Source organism: Uncinocarpus reesii, genomic scaffold (genome assembly GCF_000003515.1).
Source record: "Uncinocarpus reesii 1704 scaffold_4 genomic scaffold, whole genome shotgun sequence".
NCBI classification, from domain to species: domain Eukaryota; kingdom Fungi; phylum Ascomycota; class Eurotiomycetes; order Onygenales; family Onygenaceae; genus Uncinocarpus; species Uncinocarpus reesii.
In genome coordinates, this window is record NW_003052497.1 from 1,195,419 (window position 1) to 1,213,381 (window position 17,963).

The 17,963-nt window shown below is 48.0% G+C and overlaps 5 protein-coding genes across 5 annotated transcripts; 3 read left to right on the forward strand and 2 right to left on the reverse strand.

The window, feature by feature from the left end:
• Nucleotides 1-637: 637 nt before the first annotated feature.
• Nucleotides 638-5,504, reverse strand: UREG_06528 (uncharacterized protein; the record flags this gene model as incomplete). Its single annotated transcript, XM_002583515.1, has 4 exons — nucleotides 638-652; nucleotides 825-5,211; nucleotides 5,331-5,366; nucleotides 5,422-5,504. 4 exons carry the CDS (start codon nucleotides 5,502-5,504, stop codon nucleotides 638-640), a joined length of 4,521 nt encoding a protein of 1,506 aa, XP_002583561.1.
• A 1,008-nt stretch (nucleotides 5,505-6,512) lies between these two features.
• Nucleotides 6,513-8,125, forward strand: UREG_06529 (uncharacterized protein; the record flags this gene model as incomplete). Its single annotated transcript, XM_002583516.1, has 3 exons — nucleotides 6,513-7,472; nucleotides 7,527-7,897; nucleotides 7,954-8,125. 3 exons carry the CDS (start codon nucleotides 6,513-6,515, stop codon nucleotides 8,123-8,125), a joined length of 1,503 nt encoding a protein of 500 aa, XP_002583562.1.
• A 1,288-nt stretch (nucleotides 8,126-9,413) lies between these two features.
• Nucleotides 9,414-10,858, forward strand: UREG_06530 (uncharacterized protein; the record flags this gene model as incomplete). Its single annotated transcript, XM_002583517.1, has 3 exons — nucleotides 9,414-10,159; nucleotides 10,266-10,573; nucleotides 10,764-10,858. The coding sequence occupies 3 exons, from the start codon at nucleotides 9,414-9,416 to the stop codon at nucleotides 10,856-10,858; spliced, it is 1,149 nt and encodes a 382-aa protein (XP_002583563.1).
• Nucleotides 10,859-12,272: 1,414 nt separating this feature from the next.
• UREG_06531 (uncharacterized protein) lies at nucleotides 12,273-15,955 on the reverse strand (the record flags this gene model as incomplete). The annotated part of the gene is made up of 2 exons (XM_002583518.1): nucleotides 12,273-15,461; nucleotides 15,524-15,955. The coding sequence occupies 2 exons, from the start codon at nucleotides 15,953-15,955 to the stop codon at nucleotides 12,273-12,275; spliced, it is 3,621 nt and encodes a 1,206-aa protein (XP_002583564.1).
• A 740-nt stretch (nucleotides 15,956-16,695) lies between these two features.
• Nucleotides 16,696-17,531, forward strand: UREG_06532 (uncharacterized protein; the record flags this gene model as incomplete). Its single annotated transcript, XM_002583519.1, has 2 exons — nucleotides 16,696-17,264; nucleotides 17,327-17,531. 2 exons carry the CDS (start codon nucleotides 16,696-16,698, stop codon nucleotides 17,529-17,531), a joined length of 774 nt encoding a protein of 257 aa, XP_002583565.1.
• Nucleotides 17,532-17,963: the final 432 nt, after the last annotated feature.

Sequence of the window (17,963 nt, forward strand, 5' to 3'; positions counted from 1 at the left end):
ACAACGGACGCGTTGTCGGCTGCCACAAGAATATGAACTTCCTGTGCCCCATTTATGTCGTCTGTCTTATTCGACGCAGAGATGCCGCCTTCAGCTTTCGAAAATTGTTCAGAAATACGGGTCAAATTTTCCTCGACAAGTCTGACAAGCTCCCATCTCAATTTTACCGAAATATCCGAACAATGATTTTGGATAGTCACTATCCGTTTTAGAGCGCTTCTTCGGGCGCAAGGTCGGACTTGAATCGATGTGGATAGGTTTTCAACCAACAAGGGGTCCTCATCGTTCAGCGGATCCAAAGACGTCCGCAGTGACCGCACAAGGAGGGATATATCCTTATGGACATTATCTGATTCATTTGGGCGACCCGGCTCGGTTGCTCCCCAGATCACTTTCATTGCGTAGCTTTTCTTAACATGAGCAAGGTCCCAGGTCCGCCACTTGTCAAAGCTGGATAGAACGATTGATCTGCAATCTGGCGGGCATGAAGAAATATTCTTAATGCAATCTGACGTGAGGCGTGCTGCTTCATCTCTAGGTAAGAACTTATAAATATTCCGCAGTCTGGAAATAATTTTCCACGAATCATTCATCCGCAAATGTTCCTCGGCTGCTCGTAAAACATACGACGGCCTAGTTAGAAATTGAGGGTCTGGGGTCTGTGAACCAAATCTGGTAAGTTGGTAAACAATAGACTGCAGCCTTTTTTTTTCACATATCGAGATACGCTTAACGGATGAAACAGCTGAATCCACCAGGGTATTCGTTCGTTGAACAAAGGTTGCTAGGTGATGAACAGATTCGCTAGGAAGTACTAGACTAACTTCTTGGGTCTGGACGCGTGAACGGGCTGCTTTCTCAGTAACTGACCACAGTACGAGATCTTGTGTCCTGAGATGGCAAAGTTTATGCGCTCCAGGGTTTTCGAGTCCCTCTGTTAGGGCGGATAAAGATATAACGGTAGCTGTAAGATGTGTCGTCAATCCCGTTTGCTTCGGCTTCACTGCATCATTTCTGATTTCTGACTTCTTGCTGAGCATAATGCGGGCTCGTACTACCTCTAGATCAAATTGGTCCCTAACTGCCGAAATTTCCGATTCTTCAATAGCTGTGGAGTTGATAAATCTCACACGGCATGCCGGTAACCGAAGATTCAAGTTCATAACCCGTTTGGGATTCGCCAGATGTTTCGCATGACCCAGAATATCTGAAACTACCGTTGACTGGATATCATCAATCACTTCAATAGGATGAACAGGCTGAAGACTCTCAAGCAACCCTGCAATGGCAGAAACAGTTTCGACATGACAAAACCCGCTTATCCCGGATATTAGGTCAAGAAGCCAGTAGGTATGAGTAGCATTAGCATCTTGATCATCAAGTATAAGCTCAAGCTCATCTTTTCCCTGGGTTCCTTGCTCATGATAGTTACCAAGGAACGGTAACGCAGGGAGATCGCTGCGATCCAAAACCAGTCTATGGAAACGGAAGTTGGGCACCATCCAAGCGCTAGAAAGTCCTTTCCTGGAAGTGGCCGTTTTAGGGGCGTAGTCTTTCGTAGGAAAAGGGCGAGATGCACCCTCCAAGCTGAATTGGCTTGTAGGCCGCCTTGAACGGTTAGTATCAGAGTCTTTGTCCGGTAACATAACCGTATTTCGCGACGCGGTCCTTGGAAGTTGATCCGCGGCAGAGGGATAAATATCAGGTCGGTTTTGCCCAAGACTTCCATGTGTAGAGCATGTTAAGTTTTCTCTCTTAGTGGCGCTAGGAAGTTGACCACAAAAGTCCGATGTCAAAGTCATAATATCAGAAGTCAAATCACGGGGTCCCTGAAGAGGTGGCGGCATAAATGGAACTGGCATTGCTGCCCTGTTTGGTTGATCTCTGTTGACATATTTCTCAGTCCAGCCCTTTTCGTCTTTCAGTAGAAGCCATGGCGTTCTTTGGGTGCGAGAATCATGTTTTTGTACATGTTGTTGTTGAAGCTCCCGGTTTGCCAAAAAGTTCGCTTTACGCTCGACCATTTTTAACTTGACGGAAGTATGGAAACAAGCATAGGTCCTAACGGGATGAGCACTGTCAAGCCACCTAGGTGAGCTACCATCGACAATAGCGAGAGTTATGTCTGGAAGACTCAGATCAAGGCGCTCAGAGAACTTCACTCCAGCCCAATCGTTGAAGTTGAAGTCCATAGCATCAGAGCTAAATAATAATGCTGTTGTGTCCAAGATTACCCAAAGTTGGATGGAGTCGACTTTTGCTCGCAGCAGCACGACATCATGCAGTTCGATTGGTTTAAGCGGGGGTAGGGAATTTTCTTCGTCATCAATCGAATAGGCAAAAGACCTCAGTGCTGATTTGAAATATTTTATGAAGTCGGTAGAGCATTCTCCTATAACACGACCTACGTCAAAATCCCAATTGCAAACGTAGGTTGGTTCAGTGGGCGGCAGGCCAAATAACCGGTGTCCATAGACACTGAGGCCGTCTATAAAGAGCTCGGGTCTGGATGTGGACTTGTCGAATGCTCGTAGGGATGCTGCTAGAGGGCTGAAAGACGTCTGCAGATCCATGTAATAGTTCGTAAATCTAGCATCAGCATCAAGAGAAGCCGCTTCAATAGCCACGCAATGAAGTCGATCATAAATATTGCTAGGGAGTAAAACCGTGCAGTCCTCAGCATGAATATGCAAAATGACATCAAGGTCATTGGACTTATTCGTCACCGAATTTGACACCGATGTTTTGTCTGAACTAGCAATCTCTTGGAACTCCTCCAGGGTTTTGAAATGTATATTCTCGCCGAAATAGTTTTCTTTAACTTTTAAAAACGTATCCACGAGAAATCCGTAAATATATATTTCTAAGGAGTTTCCCAATAAATCAAGTGTAAGAATATCCGTTAAAGTCGGCGACGTGAGCGTGTTGTATGAATAGTTACCGCTCATCTCGAAGTTGTCTAGAGATGCAAGAGAAGACTGTTCGAGGAATGTACGGTGGGTATTCCAAGAAGGAACAGAAAATTTCATTGTGGTGCCCGCCAGCCTGAGGTCAAATGGGATGGCATTCCGTTTCGGCTTGTAGTTCGTCGTCGGGATGCATACATTTGAGGTTAGAGTTTCCGATTCTATAATAAGAAATGAGTTGTCTTCGATATCGGTAGGGTTATTGATGATGTTCGAATCGTTGACATTGAGAAAAAGCTTGACGTTGGTGAACGAGAGATGGGCGTTATATTGGAATGGAACGAATGTGTAAAATTCCGAGAAAGGGCCCGAAGTCCAGTCGTTGACAAGATCGGTAAGTAGGAAGATGTGGTCCCGTAGGAAAAACAGCTCCAAATTGTTGCTGTGGATGGTGAATGACCAAGTGTGCAAGGTATTCCATTCCAAGGGATTAGATAAATCACAAGAAATCCTCTGCGGCCCGGAATGCCATAGAACTGCATGGTTAACACTCGATGTGACTCTACTACCTTGTAGGTCGAGCACAAGCTGATTCCCATATCCTGTTGGCGTTGCAAACATGCCCATTCGGTACTCGAATTTCGAACCTGCTTCTATTCCCAGAGCGAGCCAGCCAAAGGGCCGAATATCGGGACCGTGATTTCCCTTATCCGCTTCCTTTCCCCGAGGATGTTCGTTTTGCTTCCTGTTTTTCGGTTTTGTAGCATCGGTTCTGTTTTTCCATATCCAATCTTTGGAAGGCTCTCTAGTAGGGATGCGCAAATTTGTTTCCTCTTCAAAAGTGATTGTGAAATCAAACAAGGTGCTCTGCCTCCATTCCCCGATTTCTAAAGGGGCGCTAGGCTGTGAATCACGATAAGAATTTGGAAAAATAATGGCCTGGAGATTGGCACGTTCTCTGTCTGCCCAGGGGCCATAATTTATCATCCCTCCCCTCACAGCCAAGTGCATTCCCCATTCTGGCGGTTCTGCGCCGTTGATATTATTCGTCATTCTGCGAACGGATGACGCCGGGTCAATCCGTCGAGCAGATACTTTACCAGGAATGTCCCAGTGGTATCTGAGCATGAGACTAGGGCAATCTAGTAGCGTTGAAAAGCGCCCATATTCAACGGCGTTCCATCCTTCATGCTCATTTCGGCTCTCTTCATCAAGATATCTCGTGAGACCCGTCCAATGAGATTCCGCGGGCAATGTTTCAGGCAGATTCATAGACCTTGACGCAGTTGCACCTTTATGGTGAACTTGAAATGATTCAACTGATTTCTGAAAATAAGGGACGAGATCACGAAGGCTATACCATAGCTTTCGTTTACGAAGCTGAAATGCCCAACGGAAATGGCGTCTTCGGCTTTGGGTCACATTGTCGATATCCGCATTGGAATGGGTTTTCGCGGCCGCTAATTGGGAAGATTTGAAATCTGGATTTGGCTTAAACTGCACAGTAGGATGAACCAATTCAAACTCAAAGATTTGTTTATAGACGTCAAGCGCGCCCGAATCACCAGCGTCTATTCTTCCGTGTCCTTTTTCAAAAGTTGTTGTCAGAAGAGTTTTGACGTGCTCATTACCCACGACCAAAGCACCTTTGTAACAATTGATCCATATAGGGAGCAAGGAGAGATAAGTGGGCAATTTTGAACTGGCGGAAGCATCGTCTACAGAGTCGGGCTCTGATGCCAAGGTATCGTGTTTTGCCAACGATTCATTTTGACTGGAATTAACACCCGGTTTGCTCGACACTTCAATCCCGGATCCTTTGGCTTCCTTTGCAGCTGTGCGAGTTGCATCTTTATCGGCACCGGCTTCCTGCTTAACTTTGCTCGGGTTTGTTCGCCCCGAAGGCTGGAAGCCAGCAAGAATTGTGTCATATGCTGCACTTCTGTTATAAACAAACCATTCTACACCGTGAAGCGTGATCTCTATTCGACAAGGAAGCTGGTTTTGTTCCTTGGTGTTCCCATTCGCACTTTCCTTGCCTTCAGGACTCTTGACCTGATCTTCTTGAGTTGTGTCCGACTTTGGGGGAGAAGCAGCATGAGGCAACGGTGTTTGTCCCTGCACCAATTCGCTATCCCGAACAAGACGCAGCCAGTATCTCCACGTAATGTACCCCGAGTGAATCAATATTGTCTCATTTTCCCCATGGTATCGAACACCCTTGAAAAAAATCCTTCCGCCTAAGAGCGATATTTGGAGGGCATGGATATCGATATAAATACGGTAGTAATGCCATGTATAGGCTCTGATGCCGTAAGATATGAGTGTCGCGAATAGCCTGTTGAAATAAAAGAGGAAAAACAGTGTCCTTCGAATGTCAAGTCAGATCTAGAGCAAATTGAGAGTGGAAATCAAAGAACTCACAGAATTCCGCACACAATAAGCTCGATCAAGAAAACCCTAGGGGCATACCGTCAGTCTCCCAGATACCAAGTAAGGCCAAAACCATAAATACCAGTTAAACTGAGGAACGGCATCTAAGGGCTGGGCTGTTAGTTTGCCCTCCGCGATGTTTGGCAGGCGGGACGCGGATGACATTAGGCCAGCGCATTTCGTACTTTCAGCAGCATCACCAAAGGCCAAAATCAAAGAGGTGCAGGCCCGCTGTCATTTCCAATGGCTTCCTATCCCGCGGTGTTGTGAGCGGGAGTCTCGAGCCAGCGCTCGGTGGTGTTGAAACAATGCCGGTTGAACTCGAGGGAGCTGGCGAGTGTGGTCTTGGCGCTGAATGACGCAGCAACGGCGCGTGAGGCAGCATCGTTTCGATCCGCGAGGAGAGCTCTCGAACAACACATGCCCCGATTTGCGGCGATTCAACAGCTATTGAACCGAGATCTGTCTTCTAATAGCTTCAATAAGATTGCTATAGCAATGGAAGGGAGATTCTGCTAGCAACACGTGCTTATCTACGCGGTCGCCTACTCCCCGGCATGGACTGGCTGCGAACCACCATCTCTCAACCCGCCTCTCTTCTTTCTTCGTAAACGATATCACCAATGGAGTTCCAGGCGCAATCTGGAGGTACCGGCTCCAGCCTAGCAAAGGCTACCGTGATAGTTGCTGGAGTTGCCTCATTGGTTGCATCTCTACTCTCCGTTGTGTATGTCTGTCTGCTCTAAGAGCATAAAACCTCCACTAACTGCGCTCTTCTTTAGATCTATCTGGCTCCAACTGTGAGCAAAATTCATAGTCATATCCCGACCCCTACCTACGAAATTGACCGTGTTCCTCTAGTAAAAATTATCGAAAGCCGCTACTCCAAAGATATGTCGTTCGAATCCTCCTAATGTATGTCCTCAGCCTACATATTGAATTACGAAACATCCTGATACCTTTAGGGTCCCAATATATTCAGTGTCATCCTGGACAAGCATAGTCTCGCTGAAAGCCTCGTCGTGGATTGCTCCGGTTCGAGATATCTATGAGGTGAAGCTCCCGTTGTTGTGATTAGTGCGTTCCTCTGACCTAAGCTCCCAGGCGTTCACGATTTATACGTTCTTCCAACTGCTTATCAATTTTCTTGGTGGTGAACGTGCGCTTATTATCATGACCCATGGCCGCCCGCCAGTGCAACATACATGGCCACTTAATAAATGTCTTCCGAAGGTGGACATATCTGATCCGTATTCGTTCCTCGCAATCAAACGTGGTATCCTGCAGTACGTGTGGCTAAAACCGATCCTCACGCTCATCGCCATAATTATGAAAGCGACAGGCACGTACCAAGAAGGCTACCTTGGTGTATCTTCCGGGTATCTTTGGACCGGAATTGTGTATAATATCAGTGTGACGGTTAGTCTCTATTCGTTGGCGCTTTTCTGGGTCTGCATGCATAACGATCTCAAACCATTTCGGCCTGTGCCCAAATTCCTTTGCGTAAAACTTGTCATTTTCGCTTCCTATTGGCAGGGCTTTTTCCTGTCGATTCTTCAGTGGCTGGGGGCATTATCGAATGGGCCCCCGGGTTATACGCCAGATAACCTGGCCGCAGCAATTCAAGATAGCTTGATCTGTTTTGAAATGCCTATATTCGCAGTGTTTCACTGGTATGCTTTTGCCTGGCACGATTATGCCGACCCGACGGTATCGGCTGCGCGGATGCAGATTAAATACGCAATTCGAGATGCGTTTGGAATAAAGGATCTTATTCAAGATTCGAAGGAAACGTTTCGGGGAGAGAACTATCAGTACAGAAAATTTGACTCTGGCGATAACGTTATCGCCCATGAAGAATCACACTCCCGTGTGGCTCGAGTAATGGATGGAATGAGATATGAGCGAGGCGGGAAGGCTAAATACTGGATTCCTAAACCAGGAGAAGTGAATAGCAGGACCCCATTGTTGGACCCCCCGACATCCAGTCGACGAACTTCTCAGAACTGGTCAAGAACCAACAGTAGGAACGATGTTCGCCAATCTTATACAGATATCGAAGAAATCACACTTGATGATGACGACGAAAGACTGTTTACAAATGCACGGGCACTGGAATTTGGAGACTGGAATGTGAGTACGACCGAACGGTGCGAATCCGATCAGGGCAGCTAATACCTCCTGTAGTACCCCGTTATCACAGCAAATGAGGTTCCCAGGGATCAAATATTGCCGTCGCGGACGAGATCAGCGGCATCGTCTACATTCAGACGTACATCTGAAGGAGACCAAGTCAAGAAATCATCACGGCATCGAAGCAGGCGTGTTCAGAGTCAAAACGATGTCCCTGGTAGCTCAGTTGCTGAAGGGGGCTCTAAAAAGTCTAAAACGTCGAAATCAAGCCGGCAACTGAGCGATTCTAGCTCGTCAAGCAAATCGCATCCAACAAACGACCAGCTAGTTGACATTGTAGAGGACGTTGATGGAGCTGTGAAGGAGAGGGAAAGGGCCCATGCTGTAGGCCAAGAGCCAAACCATCTGCTTGAATCACGATTGATGTAAGTTGGTGCAGTTTCCAGTTCTTTTGTCTTGTATTGATGTATTCTCTTTCTAGAAGCCGGTCTTCCAGCAGCACCACAGACCCCCAAAGCACCCAGTACACCGAGACCAGGCCGGAAGGGTCGCCTCCTGCCGACGATGACACTGATTCGCAAGATGAAAGGCAGCGGCTCTTGAGGCATATGGGAGATGGCGTTTTCAACGAAGAGCAGAATCCTTGGGGCTAGGCTAATGTGCGACATGCGGCTTCTTCTCAAACTTGATCTAAATAATTGGGACGTTCTATTTTTGCTGTGACAATTGGCATATATCACCCTTTTCAGCGAGCAGGGCGTCTTTTAGGATTTATGGAAATAACATTTTCAAACTTCGGATAGCGTCTAAGTATTTTTGCCGCATGGCCTTTTGGGTTTCATCATTCAGAGCCGGTGTGACTACGGTGCCTGACTGGCGAAATGATTGACACCAAAATTAGCGGAGGACCCTTGACCCTTCAGGCTTCCGATAATTTGACCAAGTCCCATGTGAGCACCGAATTCTTGGGATCCGGTCCCTTGTGCCAGGATCGAGGTGAAACCAGGGTTGATGGCACCGCTTCCTGAGAGGTGCGCTCAAACGAGATCACCCCTGGCGATGACACACTGCGAAGTCTCTGGGACGCTCCCTTAGGCGCTGAGGTGATCGAAGACCTCAATCCTTTCATTAAACAACGAACTATGACTTGAGCAGCTCGAGATCCCGGAAATCCCTGGGTGGAATCAAGCTTGCAACACTCGCAGCTCTGAATGGCCAAGCTGTTTCGCATGGGTTACGTCGGACTTGCATGGCCATCACTTCGGAGCACTTGCATGAGAGCCAATCGACGATGATAGATGGGGGCTACGCTAAACAAAGCCCACTCGACACATCGCCATCACCATTCAGAAGCCCGCATTAGTCGCCCGTCACAGATACTCGCAGATGGTCACAGAGTCTGTTCGACACACGAATGGCTCTTGGGGTGCCGTGTTGAGCTCCGCAATTGGCCGGTGGCTGCATCTGCAAATGATGGCCAACACCTCACCCTAGAGTCTTCACGGCTGAGACCCCCCACTATTAGCTCTTTTGCGATCTCGGGGTTGCTATTCCTGACCTTCGATGGCCAACGTGGAAGACCCATGACACCCCGTTGACATGATAGGAGGATCCTAGTCTTGCGAACTGGACAGAGGTTTATATCCTTGACTGGCTCCTGCTTTCGTCTTGCCTCTCTTCTCTTCCACTTGTTTTGGGTCCTTACCTCTACTATCTCGACATTTTGAGGGGCGAGGCTACCTGGCTCAATTGCCATGGAACCGGCCCGTTAAACATAGTGGTCGTTGATGGAGTGGGTAGGCTCAGCCTTGAGGGAATGGACAGCATCTTGCTTGTCGTGCGTTTGGCCTGAAAATGAGAAGAGCCCTCGTCCTCATCGGGAGCCACCGCCAGGTACGTGCGCACTGATATATCAGCCAGATATAAGCCCCCACTGACTCCATGGCAGGCGTGGAGCGAGTCGTTTCAATCTACAACAATAACCAGCAGCCCCAAACAATCCCGCCGATGAAACTGGTTATCTACGACGACTTGCCCAGTCCAAATGATGCATATCCGCCCTCTCTAAGCATGTCCAAGTGGATAACGGAGGGCAGGGACCTCGCGTCCAAGTCAAATACACGGAAGAGCCTGCTGAGCAGGACGATGACCCGAAACAGGCGTTCGAAAATACGCAGTATCAGCGCGCCAACGAATTTCAGGCGAGTTACACAGCCAACTAATCGACGTCTCTCTTTTCGACCTTTGGAATTAAGCATATATGCACCTGGAAACCATCTTCCAGATTTACCTGAATTCAGCGACTTCGACCTTGATGGTCCACAGGTCCCTCCCAGGGCAATATGGTCTCCGACTTTTAAGTCTCATCACCGCCGCTATTCCGACACTCCTTCGACATTTAGTGTTCCTCGCAAACCAGTTGGTTCTCCGAGAACCAGGTTATCTAGTATCGGTGACCAGGACGATTTTCTTGGGCACCGCAGTACACTTTCCGACTCAGGGCTATCGCAACGCATGGCTTCCTCCTCAATAAGCAGGATCAATAGTCGACGGGGTGCACTTCATAGCCGAACGCAAAGTTCACCAGTCACGAGTCCCTTGTCGCCTACTAAACCCAATTTCAACGAGACGACGCCATCTCTGGGTCACGCCAATTCGCTCTACTCCCCTGCTCCATCGTCACCTTTGTCAGATACGGAGATGTCGATAATTCCTGAAACTCCGCCTCCTCCTCGTTCCGACTCCCTTGTACACTGGCTCATGACTCACGACGACTCAAACTCAATCTACCAGTACCTCCAAGCGTCGAACATACGACAAACGATCCGCCAGATCAGCAGCTCCACCGTTCTTCAGCTACCACGTTACGGCAGCTTCTCGAAGGTCACACTCGCTTGCAAGCTCTATGACTTCAGCTAGCACCCTGTACCAGCCATCGCCGTTTACGCAACTCAACGATAAGGAGTATGAATTCGCAATCGATCAGGTTCTGAAAAGCAGAACGCAGGCGCCGCGTTGCGATGAAGTGTATCCGACAATATACGAAAGTGAACAATATCACTTTAGCCCATCGTCGCCAAACTCCCCAACTAGAATATTTAGTACGAACGATATCGGCGTCGCCTTTTAACGACGTACAGAGATACGATAATCAGGTCGATATGAAGGTTGGATTTAATGAAAAGCGTTCAGGGCTGGTTTTACTCTGTTGATATTTTCTTTTTACCCGTTATTTAGTTGCGTTTCTCCGCCCCTACGGGCTAACTATATACTATTACTACATGCTTTCAGTTTTCGATACCCAATATCCCCGGCGTGCCTGCTACGTTTTGTTCGGGTTCGACTCTGGAGGCATGAAGATGGATATACTGCTGTATGGGGGTTAGTATTTAATGGTCGACTACTCCGTACCTATTCTAGAAATCAACTTCGTTTCTTACTTCCAACTCTCAGCGATCAGCGGGCTCTCATCGTCAGTCTATGTACTGATGCCGATATCTGCCAAGAAACAGTGCTAAGCATGTCTCACATTTCCCATTCGTCTTCTTTTGAGCACATCGATGCCATCTTAGGATAAAATACAAAACGTCACATGGAAAATATCCAAATCATCCATCTGCGCATCCATCGCTACAAGTTTCAGGATGCGCATACGGAGTTGGCAAAAAAGAGGGGAAGATGGGGGAAAAGCACGCCAGCCCTCCGAAGATCACCGTCCCGCCCTTTGCGCGGCCATCCCGTCGCCAACGCCTACCGAACTAGTCAATCGGTTTAAATTAGACGGGTTGTCGGGATTGTCTCAAACCAAACCGCGGTTGAGCGAGATAAAAATATACACCCAAAGGAGATTGTTTGATTGCGCGCAGCCCTCGTCTGGTGACCTGTGCTTCAACTCAAACAGGACGATTTTGACTGCAGACTGACCCGGCCTGCAGGAATTCCAGGAACCCCTCGTGGAGGACAAGCTTCGTGGATGCGAGAATCCCTGTTCAGTGCGGGCAATTCAGGGGAATGTGACGTCCCGGACACGAAACTCAAGGACCCAGGATAGTGAAGTGGACTTGGTCAGTTCCTCATGTCAATTGATCCTCTAGGACTGTTCTTTCTATGTCTTCGAATTAGATGACGATGACCGTGTACAGCTCAGGCGCTCTGCCGGCGGAGTGCTAAAGAACCGTATGATTTTCTTCGCTAAGTGGTATCATACAACAACATGCTCCAGGGTATCTAGCATGATATCCAGCAATGAAACAATAATCTGTCCAGAACCGCTAAAATGTGTCGCCTAACGAAGAGAAAAATATAAGCATGGGTATATTGCTCCAAATATATAATAATAATACAAAGTTTTCAGCATGGAAAAATCTATTCATCCACAATCTCCACGTGGGCGGGTAAACCGTGCAGCACTGCATCTGGTGGGATTTTCTCTTTCTGCATTCCAAGCATCTTCCATGCGCGGCCCATAACTCCCGTATTGCCCGAGGCCACGGGGTCCCTGCCGTTCTCTGGGGAAGAAACGTTGTGATGGTTCCTGAGAGTGTTCAGGCCAGGATTCAGTTTCCTTTTTTCTTTCCGTTCTCGTGTCCGTTCTTGATGCGCGACCTCATCTTTCCATTGACTCCATTGCTCGTACTGCTCTCGCTGTCTAATCACGTTGTAACGCACCGTGGATTTGACAGGCTTCCAGGCTAAGCGATTGGAGCCATCCGCTGGAAGACTAGCTTTGAGGTCGACGAGCTTGGATTCCCTGGTTAATTTTAACAAGGTGATTGAGAACGTCTTGGCCCTCGTAGCTTGTTAAACGCTCAACAGACTCATTTTGATGTGCACCTTTGAGCGGACGAGGGGCGTGTCAAGCCAGGATTGAAGATGGTTTGCTCTTTGGACCGAGTAAGGGTCGAGGAGGCGCGCTCGTCGATTATCGTCACGGAGGAAGCGGACCGCGGCTTGGAGGCTTGCCACTTCTGCACGGAGAGCATCGTTCTCCCGCATGACAAATAGGGATGCAGCAGCATTGGCAGGTACCATTCCGTCTGGGCCAGCCGAGCTTCCGTCCGAGCCAGAAACCCGTTTCAATTTCTCCAACTTGCTCCTGTACTCGTCGCGCTCTTTTTCAGCGTTTTGGATTTCTCTCGCCTGTCGGTCCATAATATCTAGTAATTCCGCTTCTTTAGAATGCGCGGCTTCGAGTTTGGACTCCAACTCTTTCACTAATCCGGCTTTCTTTCCGGCTTCGCGCATTCGAGACTCCAAGAGCTCAATCTTCAGTGTTTGTTCTTCAAAACCCTTATCTTTGAGACCTAGTACTTTAGACGCTTCATTGAGCTCGTTTCTCAGGCGACGAACCTCCTCTTCGGTATCCGGCGACACAGTTTGGCTAGATTTTAGTTCTTTGGCACGCGATATCCACGGTGCTGCATGGCGCTCGAATTCAATGGTCTGGGATAGATCCGAAGAGGCGGAGCCAGCTTCCTCTAGATAGGTTCCGAGTGATCGGATTTTGTTTGCAAGGAAAGAAAGAGCATCGTTAATGTCCGACTGAGGCGTAGACGGTTGACAAACAGTGGCAACAGTTTGAGTCATGGAATTAGCAATCTCTGCGTATGTAAAAGGTTCCGCGCGGCCCTCTTCAGTAATAATTGGGAGTATATTCTCTCCCAATAATCTTGCAATTTCAGATATTTCCTTTGCGGCTTCCTCTGTCTTCTCAAAAAGCTCCGCAGATGCTTCCGGTAAAGACAGTGAACTTAACCTCAATTCATCAAGTGAGCGAGTGATTTTCCCCGCAACGACTTTAGAACCCCTTGCTTGCCCGGCGATAGCATCGATCTTTTGAAATAAAAATGGCCCTTCCTTGTCGCCTTCATTGACGGTCAACTTTGTCTGCAGTGCCAGCTTTAAATGGGACATGGATGAGGCCGCAGTTTCCATGTATGTCTGCGTAAGAACACATCGCATATAGAGCTCGTCCGCACAGGCGGCAGTATGTGAAGAAATGAGGGACTCGGCAAGGTGAGAAAGCAGCGCAACGGAGCGCTGAAGTTCTTCCGCACATCTTTTCTCATTCAATTCGCTCTTCTTCAAGCTCTCAATGGAAGCATTCATGATACGCTCAACAGGATCGAGCTCATAGAGTGCGCCTTCAAGCTTTGCAAAATTCTCAGCTGAACAACTCTGCGCGAAATTTACAAATCGGTCGCACAAAAGGGATATCCATGTGAGCTTCTCAAGAAGATCATATGGAACAAAACTGTCCAGTTCCAATGAGCTAGCCGAGGAAAGATCTGCTAATCTCTCACGTACAATATTGCTCATTAGTGAAGCCTTGAAGCCAACCCTTTTAAAACGAAGAAGAGCTAAAACGGGGCTCCTTTCAGACTCAAAGTAGTCTGGCAGATATTCTTTCATGATGGCTAGATGCTGGGCTGATTCTTCGGCCTCCATCCGACCAAGCTCAAGGTCAATCGTCTTCACCTGCGTTTTGGCGGCGGAAGCCTGAAGTTTCATATTCAAGTCCAACATCGCTCTTGAACGAACAGACAAATCGTTCGCCTCCGTCTCCGAAATTTGCTGAGAAACGCGCATATCTTCCAGGTCACTTTGGAGGTTGGTTACCAGTTCTCTAAATTTGGACAATGTGTACTCTAGATCCTCAATGACCTCGTCTTGATGGGCGATTTTGCGGTTTTGCTCGTGATGGATGCTGTCGCGGTAATCAAGTTCATCCTGAAGTTGTTTTTCCGTCTCCACGTGAGTGATTTCGAGCTCATCACTCAATTCTTTCAGATTTTCCAGGTCATCTATTGCAGCCTTTAACTCGCTGATTTGCTCTTGGTACTGCATATTCTTCTCCGAGAGCTCCTCGATCATTTCTTCAGCACCAAGAGCTTCTATCTGCTGCTTCAATTCTTCCATATTCGATTCCGTGACCATCAACTGCTCCCTTGTGCTTTCGTACTTTGCCTTTAGCGCATTGAAACCTTCCAAATCTTCTTCCAACTCTTTAATCTGACTCTTCAGATCTGATTCTTGCTGCTGAGTCACATCCCGAAGTCGTATCAGAGCTTCACGTAGCCTCTCGTTTGTTCTCTCCATTTGTAGCCATCCTTGGCTGGATTTTTCTTCTGGGCTTGTTATTTGGCCTAATTCCTGGTTTTCTTCTCTCAGAACTTCTACTTCCAACTCCAGTTCCTCAGCTTTAAGCTTCAAAGCCTCATATTCCGCTTTTATGGCCTCGGCCACTTCCTCGGCCATTTCTCGATCCAAAGCAGCCATCTCCAGGATCGAATCATGTTCAGCCTGAAGTCTTTCAACATCTTCAACTCTTGCTTCGGCTTCCTTCAATTGTCTGCGGAGGTGTGCAATTTCCTGCTGTTGAGGCTGGTATTTCGCTTGCAGTTTTTGAATAATTCCTTCATATTTTTCCTTTTCAGCTTGTATTGTCTCGAGCGCTTTCATTTTCTCCCGATCCTCTGTGCGCTTCTTTTCCATAACTCGTAGTTTGGCCTTTAAGTCTTCAAGCTCCTTAGCGACTGAGCTGCTGTTGGAGATGGACCGGCGATGTGCGCTGGGGGATAGGGAGAGCGGCGACGCGCCTGGTGATTGAGAAGGCTCATGCTGTGTATTGAGATACGAAGAGTCGATTTTCACAGAACCTTCGTTACGTTCGCTTGGAGAGCTCCGGGAGCTCTCGGGAGTTGACGATTTTGCTCCTGTTGGTCTCAGGGAAACTCGTCTTGCAGGGGATGCGGCGGTTGAACGGGCCTGGAGTCCGAGCTTGGATAGCCTGTTGGGAGTCGCTAATGCTGATTGTCGCGATCCTTTCAAACCAGCGGACGCGGAAGAAGGCGGAGGCATCGACGCACGGTTCGATAAACTTGGCTTACCTCTGGGAGTGGTAAGAGGGGGCTTGGACGTCGAGGTAACCGCGCGCGACAGAGTAGCCGATCTTTCTGATAGTTGCTTTACAGGGGACTTTGTCGGTGACTGAACAGTGTCAGTGTCAGGCATCATCTCTACGATGACAAATGAGGACAAACACCACTTACTCGCAATGAGCGACTTTGAAGTGCAGCCTTAGAGGCGGGTGACGGACTACTAGTATTCGAGCTCTGTCGTTTCGCTGCCGCTGTAGATAGTACACTCTGCCTTCTAGCCCCGATGGTACTGCCTCCGGTCGTGCTGGAAGCCCGGCCCCTAAGCTCCTGTTGCGCAGCTTTTGGCCCGGGCCGCACATCTTCTTTTCTAGGTGGCTGCTCGAGAACTGCAGTAACGGCGGTGGGACGAATAAACATTCCATAGTTCTGTTCGCAATCGAAGTACCGCTCTCCCTGCACAGCTCCGTTATTTTTCCCCGTTGGCTCTTCCAACTCGACCCCTATCCATTCTCCAGGGGCGAAATGCGTTGCTCCAACAAAACGAATGATGGCGCGTCGGCCGTCCGGCAGGCTAATCACTTGGCCAGCAACGTAGCCCGCCATCGTTACGACTCTCAGCGCAAAAATCACAGCGCGCGCGTCGGTTCGAGCTCAAAGCATTGAGACGTCGCCGGTTGCGCGACAACAAAACAGCTGATCGAGCCCGCTAAGCCCAATATAGACTAGCGCTTTGACAAGGTCATGTGATGCCACTAAGCCACTTTTGTCCTCCGTGTTCTTCAGCGGGAGAACTGCATCAAACGTGTAAAGGAGAGCGACTGTGAAAACTGGTAATTATCAACAGATATTAAAAGCATCCCATCTCTGTGTTTATGCTGGTCTCCCAGCGCAAGATCTGCTTCTGATCGGCTGGCTTGGAATACGAACTTCCCTTGTTAGCTAAACTTCTCGCCTAGCAACGACGGTCCAAGGCTGAGGCCTCGAAGCTTGATGCATTGACAACATGAAGTTTAGAGGTGTTTTCAACAAATCAGATGTCTTTCAAATCTGAGACTCTGTCCGTTATCTTTAGTTTAAACTGCGAAGTGGACAACGAGGCATGTTATTATTGGGCAAGACATTTCCCAGCAAACGGCCCATCATGGCTGAGAGTATATCTAAAGGGGCTATGGCGATTGGCATAGCTCAATTCATCTGTGTATTTAACTGTTTAATAAGTTAATCTGTGAGAGCCTTGCTTCTTGTTGTACTTCGTATTTTTCAAACATTGATTGAACGCCCATTGATTGCTATCATTCCTTCCTCGACCATCTTTTCCACTTTCGTTCGGATTCTGCCTCAGTATGCCGGAACCTTGGGCTGACACTCCTCTATCTTTGATTGCCGATACCGGGTTCCAGAGTCGGTCGGATATCCCTCCTAACCATGGTGCCATCCACTTTGCGCGGAACATGGCTTGCTTGCATAACCTGCTTCTCAGATCCTTCAATGCCTCCTATAACCAGTGTCTCCGCGTGAAAAAGGGAACCAAGGAGGCTGCCGACTTTCTAATCTTCAATCAGATCATGTACGAAAGCATTACACACCATCACCATATTGAAGAAGAGTATATGTTTCCGAGGCTCGAACAGATCACGGGCGTCAAAGGCATCATGGATCAAAACATCCAGGAGCATAAAGACTTTGAAGGAGGTCTCCACAAACTTTCTGAATATGTTTTCAACACCGATGCGAGCAGTTACGACGGGGAAACATTGAAAGGAATACTTGAAATTTTAGGACCTGTTCTGGAGAAACACCTACACGCGGAGATCCCTACCCTTCTCGACCTTGGCCAATATGATACCAAAGCATTGATGGGGGCGTGGGAATTCGTGTCGAAAAAGGCAGAGGCCGGTTTAGTGCAGTCAAGGTATACCTAATCCCGGATTTCGATACATCAGCCGGGTGTCATATACTGACTTGTCACCGCAGAACCGGGATGATGGCGCTATCATGCATAGACAAAACGTTTGTACTGGACGGGGAACACATCACCTTTCCGAAGTTCCCGGCATTCGTACCATATCTAGCGAAATATATATTCAAATGGCCTCATGCGGGCTCGTGGCGTTTTGCTCCGTGTGATGGGTTCGGGAATCCAAGACCGCTACCATTTTCGGCTTCTAGTTCTGAGTAAATATTCAAATGACCTTGCCTCTTAGATATTTCGATTTTGAATGACACGAATGGAGATATAAATTAGATACTAACGGTCTAATTACCCGCGCTCGCGCCCACACAAGTGTGGGCGCGAGCGCGGGTAATTGCTCTTGAATATTATTGCACTTGTACACCAGGAGAACCTTGGTGGAGTACGGAGTATTTGCTTGCGGATTATGATTAACCAATGCTACCCGCTGAGAAAGAAAAGATAACACAACTTAGATGTCTATCATTAAATTCTATCATGCAATGTCATGTACTAAGTAGGTCCCATCAACATCAAAGAAAATGCCTCGTCATGCAGGGTTGACGGAGTTCCTAGACTTGAAAAATTGGGGGAAAAGGTCGCGTAACTCTTCGAGATGTCTGATCATATATTTCGAGGCCGGGCTCGGTGGAACAGAAA